This window comes from Amyelois transitella, chromosome 3 (assembly GCF_032362555.1).
Source record: "Amyelois transitella isolate CPQ chromosome 3, ilAmyTran1.1, whole genome shotgun sequence".
In the NCBI taxonomy this organism is placed as follows: Eukaryota; Metazoa; Arthropoda; class Insecta; order Lepidoptera; family Pyralidae; genus Amyelois; species Amyelois transitella.
The window spans coordinates 92194-110834 of record NC_083506.1 but is presented as its reverse complement, the minus strand read 5'-3'; the positions used below and the strand labels follow the sequence as shown (position 1 = coordinate 110834).

General features: G+C 41.5%; 5 protein-coding genes across 6 annotated transcripts; 2 read left to right on the top strand and 3 right to left on the bottom strand.

Annotated features, from left to right (window-relative positions):
• Positions 1-1125: 1125 nt before the first annotated feature.
• LOC106133371 (cytochrome b5-like) lies at positions 1126-2162 on the bottom strand. Its single transcript, XM_013333075.2, has one exon. It carries the CDS (start codon positions 2076-2078, stop codon positions 1692-1694), a length of 387 nt encoding a protein of 128 aa, XP_013188529.1. The 5' UTR covers positions 2079-2162; the 3' UTR covers positions 1126-1691.
• A 947-nt stretch (positions 2163-3109) lies between these two features.
• On the bottom strand, positions 3110-4003 carry LOC106133373 (cytochrome b5-like). The gene has a single exon (XM_013333076.2). It carries the CDS (start codon positions 3934-3936, stop codon positions 3550-3552), a length of 387 nt encoding a protein of 128 aa, XP_013188530.2. The 5' UTR covers positions 3937-4003; the 3' UTR covers positions 3110-3549.
• A 2094-nt stretch (positions 4004-6097) lies between these two features.
• On the top strand, positions 6098-12049 carry LOC106133370 (phospholipase ABHD3). The gene is made up of 6 exons (XM_013333074.2): positions 6098-6337; positions 6979-7148; positions 7889-8105; positions 8178-8569; positions 8690-8796; positions 9286-12049. Exons 1-6 carry the CDS (start codon positions 6233-6235, stop codon positions 9474-9476), a joined length of 1182 nt encoding a protein of 393 aa, XP_013188528.1. The 5' UTR covers positions 6098-6232; the 3' UTR covers positions 9477-12049.
• A 416-nt stretch (positions 12050-12465) lies between these two features.
• On the bottom strand, positions 12466-15290 carry LOC106133340 (uncharacterized). 2 transcript variants are annotated; one of them, XM_060951619.1, is made up of 5 exons: positions 15161-15290; positions 14967-15089; positions 14161-14348; positions 13565-13817; positions 12467-12999 (listed from the first exon to the last, which is right to left on the bottom strand). In XM_060951619.1, exons 2-5 carry the CDS (start codon positions 15046-15048, stop codon positions 12752-12754), a joined length of 771 nt encoding a protein of 256 aa, XP_060807602.1. In that variant the 5' UTR covers positions 15049-15089; positions 15161-15290; the 3' UTR covers positions 12467-12751. The 2 variants fall into 2 exon arrangements, with proteins under 2 accessions (XP_013188495.2, XP_060807602.1); XM_013333041.2 differs by lacking the exon at positions 15161-15290 and having other exon boundaries at positions 12466-12999; positions 14967-15153.
• Positions 15291-15507: 217 nt separating this feature from the next.
• Positions 15508-18563, top strand: LOC106133381 (leucine carboxyl methyltransferase 1). The gene is made up of 3 exons (XM_060951278.1): positions 15508-15873; positions 16524-16707; positions 16918-18563. The coding sequence occupies exons 1-3, from the start codon at positions 15655-15657 to the stop codon at positions 17469-17471; spliced, it is 957 nt and encodes a 318-aa protein (XP_060807261.1). The 5' UTR covers positions 15508-15654; the 3' UTR covers positions 17472-18563.
• Positions 18564-18641: the final 78 nt, after the last annotated feature.

Below are 18641 nucleotides of genomic sequence, written 5' to 3'. Positions count from 1 at the left end.
TGTGGGTAAAAAAATTTGCTTTGGTTTTGTTCGATAACATTACATTTGAGACAATTGAAAGATGTAGGTGGGTATAATTTTTTAAACAACATAATGCTGAATAACTTTTAAATCTCTATAAAATATCCGTTTCAAGATTTAACATCAAAGTTATAAAATTCCCGTTAACACGGCTCATTTCATTCTCCGCTAAACTGGCGAAATTCATGAATAAATAAAGAGTCTATTGACTTTACCTGGTAGCCTGCTGGCTGTTTGGTGAACGACACAGAATGTTTTGTACGCTATCATCACCTTATCTGATTACAGTTATCAGCTCATCAACAAATGTAGCAATCACCCACTCACCATTCCTAATGTTAAATAGGCATCATTATTTTATTTTTATGCTAGTTGACGCCCGCAACTCCGTTTGCGTGTTATTGAAAATACGAAGGTTAAGGTTATTAAATTTAGTCAAATTTCGTTACATATTACAGAGTAGCTGGTCCTTTTGGCTTCTACATCACATGATCCAGATCTTCCATTTTTTTTTCGTCAATAGAAAATGCTAAATCAAGACATCTTTTCCATAATTCTGATGATTAGCTGGTTTATATATAATGGTTCTACATCAGGTGTTCCGAATCTTCAATTTTTATACTGTAACAGAAAATGCTTATCAGGTTGAACAACTTTTGTTAAGACGTCTTTTCAATATTTCCTATAGTTTAGCTGAATGGTTATGGTTGGATATCAGCTGTGCCAGATTCCAATATAAATTACCCTATATTTTGGCCAGGCATAAGATATATACAACAAAAAAAGTTTTATTCAAATCCGTTCAGTAGTTCCGGAGATTAGCGTCTACAAACAAATATACAGACTTTTTTTTCAAATTCATGCTCGGTTACTATTTTTATATAGTTATAAATTATTTTTTGAAAATATACTCAATGCACAGACAAATTTTTTTACTGTTTTATTATATGTATTGATCCAGATATTTTAAAATTGAAATTTTTTGGCTATGTGCAGCAAATAATTTTTTTCCCTCTATAGGAACATAAAGATAAATCATTAAACTTATGTGTGCATACCATACTGTACGCAGTCAATGAGAGTATAAATAAGAAAACTCATTAGTAACAAACAGTAATAAAGAAATCTTTATTTGGCAAAACTTGCCACTTAGCTAAGCACCTTCAATCCGATAACTATATAACGTAAAGGGACGATTCGATTTCACAACAAAATATGTTAACATAACGTCATATATTACATAATCTTTTTATAAAATATATATTTACACAGTACAAATAAATCAATTAATATTAAGCTTCCTTTACATTTGTTAATAAGATAACTTTTCTGGAATGTCAAGAGTCAAGTCAACCACTTAAAATGAAATAAATGAGTGCAATGCAATAATGCGCGATTCGATAATTATTCAATAATTAATTTCCAGGATGCCGCGGCCGGCTTGGTACCGTGTGGTAATCAGGTCAACTGTGGCAAAACGCAAATGACCACTCGACATATTTTAATTGATTGTCTAATCAATCATACACAATCATACATAAAAACTTAACAAGGCGTACCAAACAACCAATGTCACACAAGCCGTCAGTCAAGGCCACAATAACCAATGTTTACAGAGGTCCCGGCGACGCACTGTCCGGCCTGCTCCGCCTGCGGGGCTCAGGGCCGCCCTACGCGAACAGGTAGGAGTACAGCACCGTGACCACCACGCCGAGCAGCAGCGGGAACTTCCACGACGACATGAAGCCAGAGTCGGAGTCCTTCGTGTCGTTGTCGCTCCAGTTGTACTGCTTCTTCTTCACTTCCACGCGGTCCTCGGCGACCAGCGTGCCCAGCTTGTATTTGAGCATGAGCTCCTTAGCGTCGAGACTGTGGCCGACGTCCTCGAACTCCTCCGTGCCGTCCTTGCCGGCCACGGCCACCAGCACCTCGTGCCCGCCGGGGTGCTCGTCGATGAACTTGCTCACGTCGTACACGTCATTGTTGATGATGAACAGAACATTCTTAGCGTTGCCGCTGTCGGCGACTTGCTTCCTCGTAAATGTTTTCTCTGCCATATTATTAGCGCAAGCGTGCTTCTGGCGCGGCGTGCGGTGGCGGCGACGCTCGGGTCCTCACTGCGCGGAGGCGCGCCGCATGCGCCGGAGACCGGTTATCGCCCGCGCTCCCCGCGCTGATAACATGCTATCTTGTGGCTCAGCTGCGATGTGCACGATGAGTAGACGCCTTTTAATGCCAGTTTATGTGACTGGCCAGTAGATAATGTCACGGCAGTGGCTTGGAAAGTTAGACCTCGGAGCGCTGTTGCTTTTTTCCTTGTTTCTTTTTTGGTAAGCTATCGAAACTATAGACTCTATCTACCCCGTGAAATGACTTGCTTTTTTTTAAATAAATTATTTATTAGTTATTTTCCCGGATTCACACGCCCACCCTGAAAGAAGAGCCCGGGGTGTACTTCTATTACAAAATTCCGAATTCTATAATAAAATCAGAAATAATGATCTTGTTCTCTGCTCAAAAATGCGACTGTCTCTTCAGAAATTTTGTCGGACCTCATCACCATCGCCACGTCATTAATCCCCAATGACTGTACCTGAGTGGCCCAGGGGGACTCTAAAGACACCGGTGTTCAGATAGACACCCAATATTTTGTCAAGAAACGGTGTGCTGTTAAAGAAAGCAAAAGCGAGATCGCATGATTTGGCTTGTATATAACTGAAAGGTTGATAGAGCCATATGGATGGTGGTGGGATGGTTCCCAAGTGGAAAAAAAAACATAAAGTTACTTAGGTTTTACCTGCTCTTAAAAAATCTGACAGAAATTATAAAGCAAATGAAGTACTTACCTAAGTATATAGAGACCGTGGTAAGTGGAAAGATGTAACCTCTGCCTACCCTTCCGGGAAAGAAGCGTGATTTTATGTTTTTATATAGGAAGTAAGTAAGTATACCTAGTAAAATAATTCTGAAATCGAGACAGATTGTCAGCCAATCGTCACCGCCAGCACCAACAAGTAGGTGTGTGTTATGTGTGGTCGTACCACATAAATCTTACATCACACAGGGATCTTACAAATAAATGGAACCCTTGAAACAACATCATTTTATTTAAATTATGACACAACATTAACATTTTGAGTATAAATTCATACCTAAGTTCATAACCTTCTCGTACCCACCTACTCAGGTCGGGCAGTATTGCCTCACATTACAATTCAAGTTATTCCGACACGGGCGGAAACCAGTCAAGTTATTATTGCGCATGCCAATGCCGACCTGCCCCCTGCACGCGACACCACACGCAAATACTTACATAGAATTATGTAGAATCATAATTGCCGAAACATCGCTACTCATTTACAACGAATCATGTTTCATACACAACGAGTAGGTATTACTTCAACAACATTATTATCTATCCAACACCGACTCCACCGCAAATTATGCTACAAGTGTCACCGTGACACTGCAAAATGGCAAACCCGTTCTGCACTGTTCTATTTTTTGGGCCGAAAGAAACGCTTTTCACTAGGAGAATAAGTAGAAATAGAGTAACGTGGACGCTACGGCCAGCACGACGGGCGGCCCCCACACGTGGACGATGGCCGCCACCGTCAGGGTGTCTTCCCCGCCCGCCCACGCCGGCCGCGCCGCGCGCAGCTCCCGCCGGTCACGCTCCACCAGCTCCCCCGCGAGGAAATCCTGCCGCCAAGCCTTCGCGTCGTCGCTGTGCCCCACGTCATGGAAACACTGCGAAGCGTCTTTTCCAGCGTTGTCCAGCAAAACCTCCGGTCCGCCCGGGTGGTCCTCCAGGAATTTAGTTACATTGTAGACCATGTTATCGATGATGATCATAGCATCATCGGCGCGGTTGTGGTGAGAGACCTCCTCGCGTGTGAACTGCGTGAGCGCCATTACGCACGCTGCTCGCTGCGCCCGCGCCGTCAGACTGAACGGCGGACACCCACCACGCCACACCGGACACACTACAACCCACCACACCAGCTCACACTGATACACTTATAAGTAGACGGACAAAGAAAATCAGTTCAAATGTCAAAGGTGATATTCTATTACGATTACGAACGAATGTTTAATGAAAATTTTAACTAGGTATCTTAAAGTGGTCAACTTTAAGATACCTAGTTAAAATTTTCACCACGACAATGTTATCGATTACTTGTGTAGCTAGGTTCAAATCCCAGAAGGTATGTTGAATTTATTTCTCATTCTCATCTCTCTGCTCCACATGTATTCTTCAGGGCCAGCAGGTCCGCGGTAAGAGTAGAAGAGCAATGCCTACGTATCTTTTACCTTTATTTAGTGTTTGTTTATAATAATAATAGTCTGTGTCAAATTTCCTTCAAATCTGTCTAGAAATTTTTAAATTTGTCCCTTACAAAGTAAATTTCAGAATTCACAAAATTATTTTTTTCAATAAAACATTCGTAAATGTGGTTTTATGGATGTGCGATCTAAATACGAGGTGGTCATCGACAAACATTTGATTCAGCACTGTATTAAAGTCCATTGGCACAGAATATTATTAAAATATCGTTCACTTTCTAAGTTGCATGCTTGCATAATGTCAGACCTTGCAACCTCGGGGTCCTATACCTGAGCTGAATAAATTAAGACAACAGGAAGGTTTTATGAAACGGTTGTATGTAAATAAAATAAAAGAAAAAAGACATACCTAACTACAACCGAAAGAAAAACTCATAGAAAGAAAAGAAATTTGCCAAACAGATTTTCTCATTCCCAAAGAAAGTTTACGAAAACTGTTTGAAAAATTATCTACGCAGCTACACATATCACACTACGGGATACGGTCAGTTGACGGGATAGATAGAGCTTATAGTCAGAAGACTCGAGGTTAAGACATGCCTGGCGATGATACGTTGCTAGCCCATCGCTGTTAGGCAAAATTCGGTTTATAAGACTTTCCCTTGATTGATTTACAACGTATGCGTCTGTAAGTACGCTGGATCAGGTAAATAGAAACAAATAAACGTGACCCCATGGTAATGATGAACGGACGGCGAACCAAATTGTAATACCTGGAATTAGACTCTGCACACTGCCTATCTGATCTGCAGGTTATCAAAAAACCCTTTACCCCTGAAAAAAACACGGGTTGGTATATGGACAGGCAACCATTTGGACTTTGCCAAATCATCGTAGCCAATAAAACTATCTGTGTTAGAAAACTCGAACGTGTATTTGCTCTAAATTAAAAAAAAAATTATTCATTATTATAGGATACTTAATATCGCTTACTATTATTATTATTAGTCAAATCTTTAGTTAGGTTTCACAACATTGATGTCAAATAAATTACTTAAACCTAAGTTTACTGCCGCTTCTAAGGCGTCAGTGCAGAAGAAGCGGTAACAAACTGCACTGCAGTATTTTCTTTAACAACGTCAACTTCTCAACTATCCAAACTTAGAATAAAAATGTGGACGAGAGAATACATTGTTCAGATTTATTTATTTATATGAGATTTTAATATTTTTTTTATGGATTGCCAATTTTAAATAGATTTATGTACAGGGTGTACTGAATTTTGATTTAGGTTCAAATCAAACTACAATTCCTGTTGAGGTTCCTGTCCCAAGGTCAAGCCAGATGTTTATATCATTCATGTAATCATCAGTCCTATAATAAGCCTTCTCAAAAAGTACTTTCACTACATGGTACTCTTTGAATTTTTGGTTAGGCATATCAAGAACAGACTCCGGCTAAAGTAAACCATAAGATAACAAGCTATAAAAATAGCTGAAATAAACAAGCCTAGCAGTAGCTACATCTGTCAATTGTCGGATCCTCCTAACAGAATAAGCGGCAGAGCTAAGTCTATTGGAAAGTTTAGAAATATGATCACCCCACACTGTAGCTTTGCATCTATTATAATTCCTAAAAACTTTGTATTTTCAACAAATTCTAATCTCTGGTCTTCCACTATTATGTCAGTATTGGGCCTTGCTCGCCTGAAATTTATTTTAAAAAAAAAAGTAGGCAACACTGATCAGCTGTTCGCTCACATGACATATGACAGCCGGTACGTCAATGTCATTTTCTTATTTTCATTCATTAATACTTCTGTAGTAGGAGGGATATAGGCAAAATATTTTTATTTTCTGTTGATGTTTATATTATAGTTTTTGGTTTATTTCAGTTATATTATTTATATTCTTTTACAAATAACATGATAGGGATGTTTATGTACATTTTTGAGTTGAAAAAAGAGGTTTTATTAGGTTTATCCCTATCAGTGCTCTATATAACCTATTACCTAGTGGAAGCAGTCAAGGTAAAACTTATTATTCAATTCCATAGGTGATTCATTGTTCATAGTTTTGATCCATCCAACCATGTATGTGCCCATATGAATCATAAGCTATCATCTTATAACACTTTTAGTTTAGAATGTTCTCTTCTGGATCATGCTCACAGTTTTATCAGGCTGAACATTGTACTTCTTGATACCAAAGCAATAAAACGCTTTCGCGAATTTGGTGCAAGTATAGAAATCAATATATTATCTCTGCTTATCTTTTTAAAGAAATGTGTATGAAACATACACCATTTAAATAATTTGAATTTTCATTGAAGTAATCACATGAATTTCTTCTAACACAAACTAGATGATTTCATTTTGATTAAATAAAAATACTTAAAGTACAATATACATATGCTAATCATGCAGTTAATTAAATACTTAATGTAATACCCCAGGAAAGATAGGATGAAAATTGAATACCCCTGGGAAAATTGACAAAGTTGTTTAATAAAGGAGGCAAATAAAAACTAGGTATTAAAAAATATTCAAAAATTATGGGTAAAATACAGAAACACAATATTTATGTTTGTTAAAAATACTGACTTCTTTTAGGCTATCTGTCCACCTAGTTAGATTTAAAATGGTTACAATGATACAACATTCATATCCAGAAACCCCTGCTAGTATGCCGCGAGGGCCCATTCCGGCAGTTCCTGGAGAACAGTGTCCCGCTGCTGCAGGAGCACTATTGGCCCACCCCGTGGTGCGTGGAGGCGCGGCTGCAGACCGTGGTGGGCTCCGTGCTGCGCTCGCATCTGCTGCCACAAGTACACTACCGCAGGTACACACTCATTATTCATACAAAATCATTACATACATATGACTAGATGTATGTATGAAAATGTGACTACATTTTCATCCTTTACAGAGCCATCAGACTCAAAAAGACTAAAAGGCCAGATTCAGGTGTTAGCACTTTAATATGGAATTCAAATAATGACAGATTGCCAGCCCATCACCTTAATGAAGAATCCCAACTTTCCTAAGCTATATTAGAGAATAGTCTTTGCTTTGAATGATTCTTACAATCAGCATGGTCATTAGTAGAACTTTTAAAATAGAAAGAGTTGAGTTAGTATACCATAAGAAAACTAAAATTTTAGGTAGATTCATAGTATCAATCATTGTATGGACATGCTATTTACTCTTTCCATGAAACTTGTATGAAAACCACAACATATGTTGTTTTCTCAATGTAAATGCATTAAAAAAATCAATAGTTATTTATAATGTTAGCACTTTACAAGGTCAATATGTAAGATATCTTATACAGGTTGTGTTTACCTTAGTATGTGTCTAAAAATACCATGATTGTTGCACTTCTTTTCACTGTAAGTTTGTATGGTTTCTTTATGGACGAGACTAGCATAGAAGACTGGTAAAGTGCTCTTTCTCATCTTGGCGTGTTCCCAGTTGTATCCTCAGCCATTATAATTTGAGGCCTGGAGTCCACTTCCTATTTTTTTTGTCTTGTAGTAAATTGCATGTAATAAGATGATAAATGTAGTGTTCAACTTCCAGAGAGGTGCTGAAGCTGTCTGACGGCGGGCAGGTGGCGTTGGACTGGGTGGACTGCCCCGAGGAGGACGGCAGCCCGCGGCCCGTGCTACTGGTGCTGCCCGGGCTCACGGGCGGCTCGCAGGCGGACTACGCGCGCTGCCTCGTGGCCGCGGCCGCCGCGCTGCAGGCGCACGTCGTCGTGTTTCTCAACAGGGGCATCGGAGGGATCCCGCTTACGGTCAGTTGTCATTTAGTAATAATCATCTGTAGAACTCTGCGCGGATGATAGAGACGAGAGTGTTCCCCGCAGACGCCGCGGCTGTACTGCGCGCTGTCGCACGCGGACCTGGCGGAGGTGGTGGCGGCGGTGCGCGCGCGGCGCCGCGGCCCGCTGCTGGCGGCCGGCGTGTCGCTGGGCGGGCTCATCCTGGGGCAGTACCTGGCCGCCGCCGGGGACGCGGCCGGCGTCAGCGCCGCGCTCATCGTGTCCTCGCCGCTGGACGTGGAGCGCAGCGCGGAGTGCCTGGAGCGGCCGCTGCTGAACGCGGCGCTGTCGTACGTGATGGCGCGCAACCTGCGCAACACGGTGCGCGCGCACGCGGCGCTGCGCGCGGCCGGCGCGGACTGGGCCGGCGTGGCCGCGTGCCGCTCCGTGCGCCAGTTCGACCGCGCCTTCACCACCAAGCACTTCGGCTTCCACAGGTACTTCTACTTTTGTTAGGCACTCCGCACTCCTCCCCTAGTACAATAAAATTGACTGAAAACTCACACCAAAGGTTATGAGATTCCATTTAAGATGTAAATAATCATTGAATGTGTCAGCGTGGACGAGTACTACCGCCAGGCGACCCTCCGCGACAAGCTGGAGCGCGTGCGCGTGCCGCTGCTGTGCCTGTGCGCCGCCGACGACCCCATGCAGCCCATACACGGTCGGTAGCTTCTTTATGATTTTTAGTTTTCAGCCCTATATAAACATCCAACGCGGGTCTGTTGTTTACAAGTTGAAATTTATCAGTAATTTAACTCTATTATCTTAAATTAGACACGGGTCTGCGCCTAATCTGTTCAGGGTCTCGCTCTCAAGAATTGCGCAATGACTACTCATATAATGAGGGAGTAGGACTAGAGCAGTTTGAGGGGTAATCTGGCCTGACACTCGAGGAACAAGCGTTCTAAGGGAAGCGCAGCGTCGAAAGAAGTTGACACAAGGTCGCGTTGCAACTGTTTAAAAACTGTCTGTCAACTCCTTCATTGCCACTAGTCAGTGGAGAAGTTGACAGACTACTACTGAGCCGCGTTTGGTGAAGATAGATAACTATAAGTGAGCACGTATTTTAAACCGCAAATATTTTCGAGCGTTTCGTCTCTGTGTTCTTATTATATACCCTAGTTTAGTTTAAATGCAACAACATCGACAGTGATCCCGATGCGCGAGGCGTGCTCGAGCGCGCACGTGGCGCTGGCGGTGACGGCCCGCGGCGGCCACATCGGCTTCCTCGAGGGCTGGTGGCCGGCCGGCGCCCCGTCCGCGCAGTACATCGCGCGGCTGGCCCGCCAGTACTTCCGCGGCCTGCTCGCGCGCCCCGACCTGCTGCACGCGCGCCGCTGACGCCGCTAGCTACGGCACTGGGCGGGGCCGCGCCTCGTGCAGCGGAACTACTCGTTACACCGAGTCGAATTATTTGCTACGTCAACATTCACACGTCACATGACCAATACCACCACAACCCCAAGCGATATTGGAGGAGTGCCGGGTAGCTTTGGTGAGTTTCAACCCTTAACCGAACTAAATCAACTTATCGAAATATTTTACAAAATCTATTAGGTAATTACTATCGTCGCTACGCACATATGACAATATTCGAACAAATTATTAACTAAGTAACTGAACACGCCAGCTTTTCTCTTTACTATTAGTATTATCGCAAATATTGCGCGCGTTATCTTAATCCCGCGGAAGGTGACTCGATTAAAACGTTTCTAGTTACTACACCTGCGCGAATTGATACAAATTTAAGTTTTTATTGGAAACGGACAAGATACGTGTCTAATTTAATTTAAAAATAAGACGCTTTTTTTAATCATATGCTTACATAACATACGGCATATTAATTTTGTTTTTTATTAATGTTTACAGTTGTTTTATTTTATATAATATTACTGCTATTATACTTAAGAATCTAGAATTCTAATATATAAAAGTATTTTATACCACGGACAATATCAATTAAAATGTAGGGATTGGTATGGAACTACATACGAGTGCTATGGGATTGGTATGGAACTACATGCGAGTGCTATGGGATTGGTATGGAACTACATGCGAGTGCTATGGGATTGGTATGGAACTACATACGAGTGCTATGGGATTGGTATGGAACTACATACGAGTGCTATGGGATTGGTATGGAACTACATACGAGTGCTATGGGATTGGTATGGAACTACATGCGAGTGCTATGGGATTGCTATGGAACTACATGCGAGTGCTATGGGATTGGTATGGAACTACATACAAGTGCTATGGGATTGGTATGGAACTACATACGAGTGCTATGGGATTGGTATGGAACTACATACGAGTGCTATGGGATTGGTATGGAACTACATGCGAGTGCTATGGGATTGGTATGGAACTACATGCGAGTGCTATGGGATTGGTATGGAACTACATGAGAGTGCTATGGGATTGGTATGGAACTACATGCGAGTGCTATGGGATTGGTATGGAACTACATGCGAGTGCTATGGGATTGGTATGGAACTACATGCGAGTGCTATGGGATTGGGTTCACTCGATGTGGGGGACAGTCCAACATTGAATCAACCAAAGAGTGGTTACAGCCCTCTATGTGTCTATAATGATGTCTCATTTGGGTTGGTTGGAGGTACTCCAACGAATATTGACACTAAACAATCAATTCGAGAAAATACCAGTGTCCATCCATACCACTTTGCACACAAAGATAAGATAGATAAGTACCGTCAAAATGTGATAAAACCGACTACAAGTTAGCGAGTGAGATTTATAGATTTAGGAATCGCTTTCGGAGACGTGTTTGAAACATATCGTCCGCCGCACGCAGACGAGTCGCATATACACTCGCATTATACATTATCATAGTTATGTAAGTCGATTGTTAACTTTATCTCGTTGATCGAGATCGCACACACAATATCATATATTTATTAGCAGATAGTATAATTCGGATAGCGGGAGTCCGGCCCGGCCCGAGAGGGAACACTAGAATACACCCCTTGTTGCAGTATATAATATATAGATTATGTGATATTGAATAAGGGTGAGTGGGAGCGCTAATGTACCGTGACTTCTCCAGAAATGTCAGTCAATATTTTTATGCATATTTTTGTCATTTACGTCATTTTTAAAACTCCGTTAAGACAAAATTTGTATACTTTTAGTTCGGTTTTTAGTTGTAACACTACACACCATCCTTTACAGAACATTTAAGTTTTGAACAACTTTCTTACGGCCGTAATATCTTCTTTTAGGCGGCCAAATAGTTGACACAAACAGTAGCCTTCCTTAAAATCAGATGTTACGTGTAGTATTGTCTCATTGAGATGGGAAAGTGGCTCGCTCTCGGCCGGCGTCGGCCCCGCTAGTTCCGACGCTGTACAAGTGCCTGCGCGCGTCCGCGCCTTAGACTATATTATATCATTATTATATCGTAAGCTGTATATTGTGACATTCCGCCCGTCTGTTGACCGCATCGACAAGATATATATGTTGTTTATTCATTGTGTTAGAGTTTATATTGTAAATTATAACCGTTGGACCGTCAGGTTCGGTGCTAAACAACCACTAGTTGTTAATCGTTATACAAATTATAAGCCTTGCTAACTAGACGCTATCAAAGATGGCATCAAATTATTATCAGTTGAAAATATAAAGGTTTTTAAATTTTATGTGAATGCGGCGGGCATCAAAAACGCATTTATGAATTCTATGGATAAAATAAGTTTTTCCTTTGACCAAGCTTACAATACTAAAACTTACAAATGTAACTAATTTCGACCTATACGATGACTATAATAGTTAAGTATATACCTAGTTAATCTTCACTCGAGCCACGAGCCAGTTGCAGTATTTATACACGGCAGTCCGAGTGTGGGTCGATGTTTGCGTTACATTACGAATTATATTTTTTACTATACTGATATGTGGTTTTGTTTTAAATTCCCATGAGACTATAAGTGTATACAAACATGTTAAATACATAACTGATAATTGAACATAACGCTGGAGTTCTATGGAGCTGATTTTGGTTTGATCTTGACACATTGACGGTGGGAATTTATGATTGTAAAAGTAAAATTGCACTTGCTTGAATATAACACCTGTATGAACTATAACAACTGATTAGGTTAGTTTCACAATACAATTAAGATCAATAATAAGGGTATGAACTACTGAACTGATATTTCATAATAATACGCCCTTTAAAATAATAATATTTGACTTAACATTCATTTTGGTTTTTCTTTTTTCTTAGTGACCAGTTTCAATCAGTAATAGTGTGAATAAATAAAATCAAGATTTCAAAGCACTATTTGTATTTTATCTCTTAAAAAATAAGATTAATATTTACAAAAGGTTGTTTAAATATGGTTATAAAGTATTTACACTAGCTTCACGGCAATAATTTTGATACTGAATGATTTAAATACTTTATATAATTTTTCTATCCATAAAAAATACCTCTATTTTAATAAAATTTATGTTAGACTAGTTGGAACTCCGAAAATGTATTATAAGGGAAAAACAGTAGAGGTTCGTCAGATAGGAAAGGAATAGAAAGGGTCGGTCAGATAAGAGCGACCGCCGCGAAGTCCAACCCAACAAAGGCAAGTGCGGCTCCCTCAGCAGTGATCGAAGTCCTCCCCGAGCGCGCGGCAGAACTCGGCCACCAGCGCCTCCGCGCGCGCCAGCCGCCACGCGCGCCCGGGCTCCGCGCGCGCCGCCGCGCCCGCCGCCGGCAGCGCCGCCAGCGCCGCCGCGAACCACTCCGCGCGCTCCACCGACCGCTGCTCCGCCTCCTCCGCCTCGCCCGCCTCGTCCGCCTCCTCCGCCTCTCCCGCCTCTCCCGCCTCCTCCGCCGACTCTGAATCTGCCGACACGAATATCACCCGCTTGATCATCATCATTTGAGCACATTCCGGGAAACTTCTTGCAGCAGTGCACCACTTGTGTCACAAATTAAAAAACACTAGTCAACTGGTTTGACTTTCATCAAATAGCAAACAATCCAGACTGCTAAAAATAAATTTTAAACACTATTGACAAACAAACTTATAGCTACAACAAATATTAAAAAAAAACCTATATAACCTTGATTTGACAAATTTACTGGTTATTACATAGAGCCCTTCTATTGTCTGACTCTAGAAGCATAACTATGTCAAACTAAACCTTGAATAGGATTTTTCTAAAACATATTTATCCTAAATTCCCTTTTCTGATAGTCCTCCTGACATATGTCCAGGCTTTAATTCTATTAATAGGCCTAAAACACACTTTAAATATTGCGTATTTAATTATGGAAGCACCATAATCTTAAAAACTTGCGAAAATATGCAATCGAGAGCACAGACAAAATTGATCTGCATCATTACGATTGAAATAGAAGTAGTACCACCCCTCTAGCAGTTTCATAATAACAAGTGGTCAGTCACCCGAGTCCTGCCAGCCGGCGCGCGCCGGCTGGAGGCGGTCGCGGCGCACGAGCCCGCGCCACGGGTGCGCGTGCAGCGCCGCGCGGGCGCGGGGCGCGCCGCAGTCCTCGTCCTCGTCGTCGCTGGCGGCCAGCGGCACGAGCTCGTAGCGGCGCGCCGCGCACCACGCGCGCAGCTCGCCGCGCGCCGCCGCCAGCACCAGCCGCGGGCCCGCCGCCTCCGCCTCGCGGCGGCTGCACGCTGACACTGTACACTGACAGGTATACATTCTTTATTTCACAACATCTGGCACAATTTTATACATATTGCAAATCAATGGAATGTCTATTGAGACTCTGTCTTCCTCGCAAAGAATATAGACGTGACTATATGTATGTATGTAAACTATTGCTTAATGACATCAAATAAAATATTTAGTCATGACTAGTTTGTGGTTCTTTTAAAAAGGATTTCGTTACAGCCACATCTGACTATGGTGACGATGTTGACTCAGAAGTCAAATTTGTCCTTAACCAAACTACTACTAAACACAAATGCCATTGTCAGGAATAAAAAAATAACATAACTTAAAAAAATATGAAATCTCATATATTTACCTCATCCTTTTGGAGAAAAATGACATGTGCATCCACAGGTTGGTCCCCAGCTGGCAGCTGTTCATCACAGCACTCCTGCAACCGCACATCTGCTGTGTAGTATTTGTTGACTATCCGCCAGACTCGGTCTCGGACTGCAGCTCCTTCCTTTGCTTCGTAACTCTCTGTGACATCGTTGTCTATGATTTCTACAAAAAAAAATAAAGGAAGTATGTAAAAACAGTAGGACCACTCCATCTCTTTCCCATGGATGTTGTAAAGGCAACTAAACGATCAACCAATCAGTTACATCAGTTTTTACAAGAAGCAACTCCTATCTGACCTCCATAACCTTTGCAGAGAAACCTAACCTGTATTGGATCATATGGTTACACACCCAGTTACCTGAATGTGCAGATTTCCTCACAATGTGTTCCCTCACCATGAGAACATCGGTTAGTTATCAAACTAATGTACATAACTTCGAAAATAGTCATTGGTACATGGCAACGGTGGGATTTGAACCAGTGCCTTCATGCGCAACCGTATTTTGAACAGGCAGCTACGATTCAACCACCGACGCTCCGGTTACAACTTACCAAGAGGGGAAACCAATCAGTACAACTTATGTCAACCCTTTTTATATAGGTTCTATTTCTATGGGACAAAAATCTGAGAACATCTGCTTGGGCTGGAATGTTATCATGAAGACTTATATGATCTCATTTTCATTACACAGGTTTACTACTAACCAACTCATTCCTACCACAGCAGTAGAGATCACCGTATTGTATAAAAAGGACATTTAAACACTAAAATATTCTCACCAGAAATGATAAATGAGGCAGCAGTATGATCTTTAGCACTCACTAAAATAACTGGTAAGGAGTTATAATCTTCATCGCCCATTATTATCCAGTGTAATTATGCTTTTTCTTTGAGGTTCAGGACTGAAACTTAATACTGTTACTTTAACTTTGAGATAAATGCACTAAATACGTAGGTAATAAATAAATTGTACTAAAATGATGATTTATTAAAATTTCCAAAACATTTCTGCTGATCTCGATGTTGTTTTGTCTGGCAGTTAGTGACACTGACATTACTCAAAGATGACACTGACCAAGCACTGATGCATCGATGTTCAAAGGTTCTATTCATAAAGCTTGAAGTTTGCTAAGGCAAATGCCTTTCGTATACTCTCATTCTATCTATTTGGATAGAAATGATCCCTTCTCAACGTTTTAAGACTAAGACAGTGTTAATATCTAAAAGCGGCATAACCTCTATGAGGCAAGAATTACTAATATATTAAAAAAAGTATTGTAAATGTCAGTGTCCAATAGTCATTTGGGTGTCATTGTCAATTTTCATTTTCATAGAGAAGACTGCAGGAAAAAGAAAAGATTGAAAGAACTTCAAATCAAGAAATAAAAATAAAGATTACTTTTGTTTGTGCTGTTAATTAAAACAACAGACCGTTATGCTGCTATAAATACATTTTAACAGGACAGTATGGATAATATTATATCATGGACCGCTGAAGATGAGGCCATCATCGGCACCAACACCGATGCCACTGAATGCAAGCGATGTGCGGTAGAATTGGGCTACTGGAAGGATGACTATATAAAGTATTTCGTAAAACATGTGGACAGGAAAGCGCCCGAAATCAATCGAGGGTACTACGCCAGGGTGCGCGCAATGGAGATGTTTATCAATCAATTCTTAGAGGTTGGTTGATCTCACCACAATTAAACAAGGTTACTTAGTATATAAACATGGTTTTCAATTAGCCTTGGGTCAATCCCAGGTGGCCTACAGCCAAGTCATTATTATTTAAAATCTTTAGCGGTCAAAATAGTTTTATCTAAAAGATTATAATAAATTAATGATTTATGGTACTTGTTTTGCTGAACTATACTATTACTTTGTAAGGAAGTACAATACCAACACTAGACTTAGGTTTGATGCTCTAATATTCACATTTGTATACAGAAACATAGGTATACATAGTGTACTAGGCTCAGAACCTTTGTCCTTGTGTTCCCTTACTCAAATGATCAACTTCACAAGATTTCCTGCTGTAGTATTGCACTATGCAAAACAATTGCTAAGTTAAGATTAGTTTATTTAATTTACTACATGTGAACTCTTAGAAAGCAACTATATAAAGAATGGAGACAACATGTATCCATCCTCATGATTTGTATCATGTTTGCAACAATATAAAGCTAAAAATACTGGACCAATCAATTTTTATTTTGGCACAAAGTTGTTTGTAGCAAAGCGTCAGGCATAAGTGTAGTGTAGCTAATATGAATGTTTTCCATACTAATATTGGTCTTGTTGCAACTCTTGATACCTAATAAAATTTGCTGCAGCGCTGTGGCACAAAATGCCAGATCATAAACTTGGGCTGTGGTTTCGACACTCTGTTCTGGAGGTTAAAAGACACCACACAGGCTGTGGGCAACTTTATAGAATTGGATTTCCCAGCTGTCACAGCAAAGAAGTCACATATAATTAAAAGAAATAAACAGCTGATGCAGAAGATTGCTAACGAAGGTAAATATTAAATACATTAATATCCCTTGCAGGTAACATTCTTGAAAAGGCAAAGGCCATATTTGCTGTATGGCTTTATGATGGAATTGAGATTCAAAAAGTGAGAAGTCAATTATTCATTCCTTTACAACATCCATGAGTATAATGGGTTATAAGTATGTTGATGTATGATAATGTTAATAAGAGGTTTTATGTTTGAATGTGTGTCAGACAGCGAGGTGGTGATCCACGAGGGCGACCTGCACTCGGACGGCTATCACCTGGTGGGCTGCGACCTGCGCTGCCTCGGCGAAGTGCGTCGCAAGCTGGCGGCCGCGAGCTGCTCGCGCGACGCGCCCACGCTGCTGCTGGCCGAGTGCGTGCTCGTGTACCTGCGGCCCGACGCGGCCGACGCGCTGCTGCGGCACTTCGCGGCCGAGTTCCCGCGCTGCGCGCTCGTCGTGTACGAGCAGTGCAACCTGGGCGACAAGTTCGGCGAGGTGATGGTGCGCAACCTGAGCGCGCGCGGCTGCTCGCTGGCGGGCTGGCGCGGCTGCGGGCCGCCGGCGGCCACGGCGGCGCGGCTGCGCGCGCTGGGCTTCGCGGCGGCGCGCAGCTGGGACATGCAGGCCGTGTGGCGCGCGCTGCCCGAGGACGACCGCGCGCGCGCCGAGGCGCTGGAGATGCTGGACGAGCGCGAGCTGCTGCTGCAGCTCAACACGCACTACGCGCTCAGCGTGGCCACGTGCGGCGACATCTTCGCCGACATCGACCTCAACGCGTAGGCGGCCCCGATCCCACATATCCTCTCACTAGCTCTCCGCTCTACTCTACTGACCGACGATTATCAGTGTAGAATATAAATCGTTTGACTAAAATATTTTTTTATCTTACATTATTCGACTTTAATGCTATGTCGAACGGTTTATGCACGCCAATTTTTCACTAAGTAAAAACTAGCTCACCAGCCTGATGCGATGTGAAAATTGAATAAGCTAAAATAACATTTTGCCTGTGATTACATACTGTAGTTATTTAGCTTGGGTCATGAGATAGCTTTCTAGTTTCACCTGTTAACCCAGCTTTTGACTATTGAAACAAGTAAACTTACTGAGCATATTGTACTAGACCGTCTTTAATATTTGAGTTTACTAAAAACATTTATTTTAAGTTGTTGAATTGTTGTAACGTGTAGGTATCATTTTATCTGTGTAAAATGAAAGCGAATTTATAACCACAAGCTGTTAGAATATAGATGTTATGTGTCTGTGTATCACCTCAAGTTGGTCGCGGCTGCGCGCAGTCGGAGATGTCATGGAGGAAGAGTGCAGGCAGAGCCCTCATTCATTTCATTATTGAGCATGAAATCATAGGATCTTATTGCTATCAAGCCAAACATATTATGCAAAAGTTTTGCAATAAATTTTCTCCAGAAAATAGTAAAATGCATTATCATCTATCTACTGAAAATATCTTCTAGGCTTCCAGTAGTTACGTTTGTGAATGAGGCGGCTCCATCCATGGTTTTTTCTAGAGAATCTGTTATAATATTTCGTGACTGATACTGGCGAAGAACTAGTTGTCTTGTTGGATATCAAATAGAATGAAAAGCAAACATTCTAATGTTAAATGAATTAGTGAATAACAGTAAAACTTACTTGTCATGTCCAATGAAATTGTTCTCGTTAAAGTCAGTTAAAAAAAGCGAACCAAATTCAATGAAAGCAGCTCGGAAGTGCGAGTGCCGCGGAAGGTCAGAATTTTCCATGATATTTGTCGATACGTATTACGTAGTGTTTACTTAATAATTGTATAAAACGTTTATGTGGTGTATATTACTATTGAAGAAATTTTAATTATAGTTTATTTATGTGGAATTTGTTTGTTATTTGATCCTATACTACGTCCTATACATCAATAAATTACATAATGAGGTTAGAGCACGTATTGAAACG

Bases quoted from the DNA above. Each gene is read 5' to 3' on its own strand.
- LOC106133371 (XM_013333075.2), bottom strand. From the start codon at position 2,078: ATGGCAGAGAAAACATTTACGAGGAAGCAAGTCGCCGACAGCGGCAAC.
- LOC106133373 (XM_013333076.2), bottom strand. From the start codon at position 3,936: ATGGCGCTCACGCAGTTCACACGCGAGGAGGTCTCTCACCACAACCGC.
- LOC106133370 (XM_013333074.2), top strand. From the start codon at position 6,233: ATGATAGGGATGTTTATGTACATTTTTGAGTTGAAAAAAGAGGTTTTA. The intron at 6,338-6,978 runs GTAAAACTTATT...ATTCATATCCAG, and splicing joins ACCTAGTGGAAGCAGTCAAG to AAACCCCTGCTAGTATGCCG. The intron at 8,570-8,689 runs GTACTTCTACTT...TGAATGTGTCAG, and splicing joins AAGCACTTCGGCTTCCACAG to CGTGGACGAGTACTACCGCC.
- LOC106133340 (XM_060951619.1), bottom strand. From the start codon at position 15,048: ATGGGCGATGAAGATTATAACTCCTTACCAGTTATTTTAGTGAGTGCT. The intron at 13,818-14,160 runs GTAAATATATGA...TATACCTGTCAG, and splicing joins TTTTTCTCCAAAAGGATGAG to TGTACAGTGTCAGCGTGCAG. The intron at 13,000-13,564 runs GTGACTGACCAC...TCGTGTCGGCAG, and splicing joins CGCCGGCTGGCAGGACTCGG to ATTCAGAGTCGGCGGAGGAG.
- LOC106133381 (XM_060951278.1), top strand. From the start codon at position 15,655: ATGGATAATATTATATCATGGACCGCTGAAGATGAGGCCATCATCGGC. The intron at 15,874-16,523 runs GTTGGTTGATCT...AATTTGCTGCAG, and splicing joins TTATCAATCAATTCTTAGAG to CGCTGTGGCACAAAATGCCA. The intron at 16,708-16,917 runs GTAAATATTAAA...AATGTGTGTCAG, and splicing joins GCAGAAGATTGCTAACGAAG to ACAGCGAGGTGGTGATCCAC.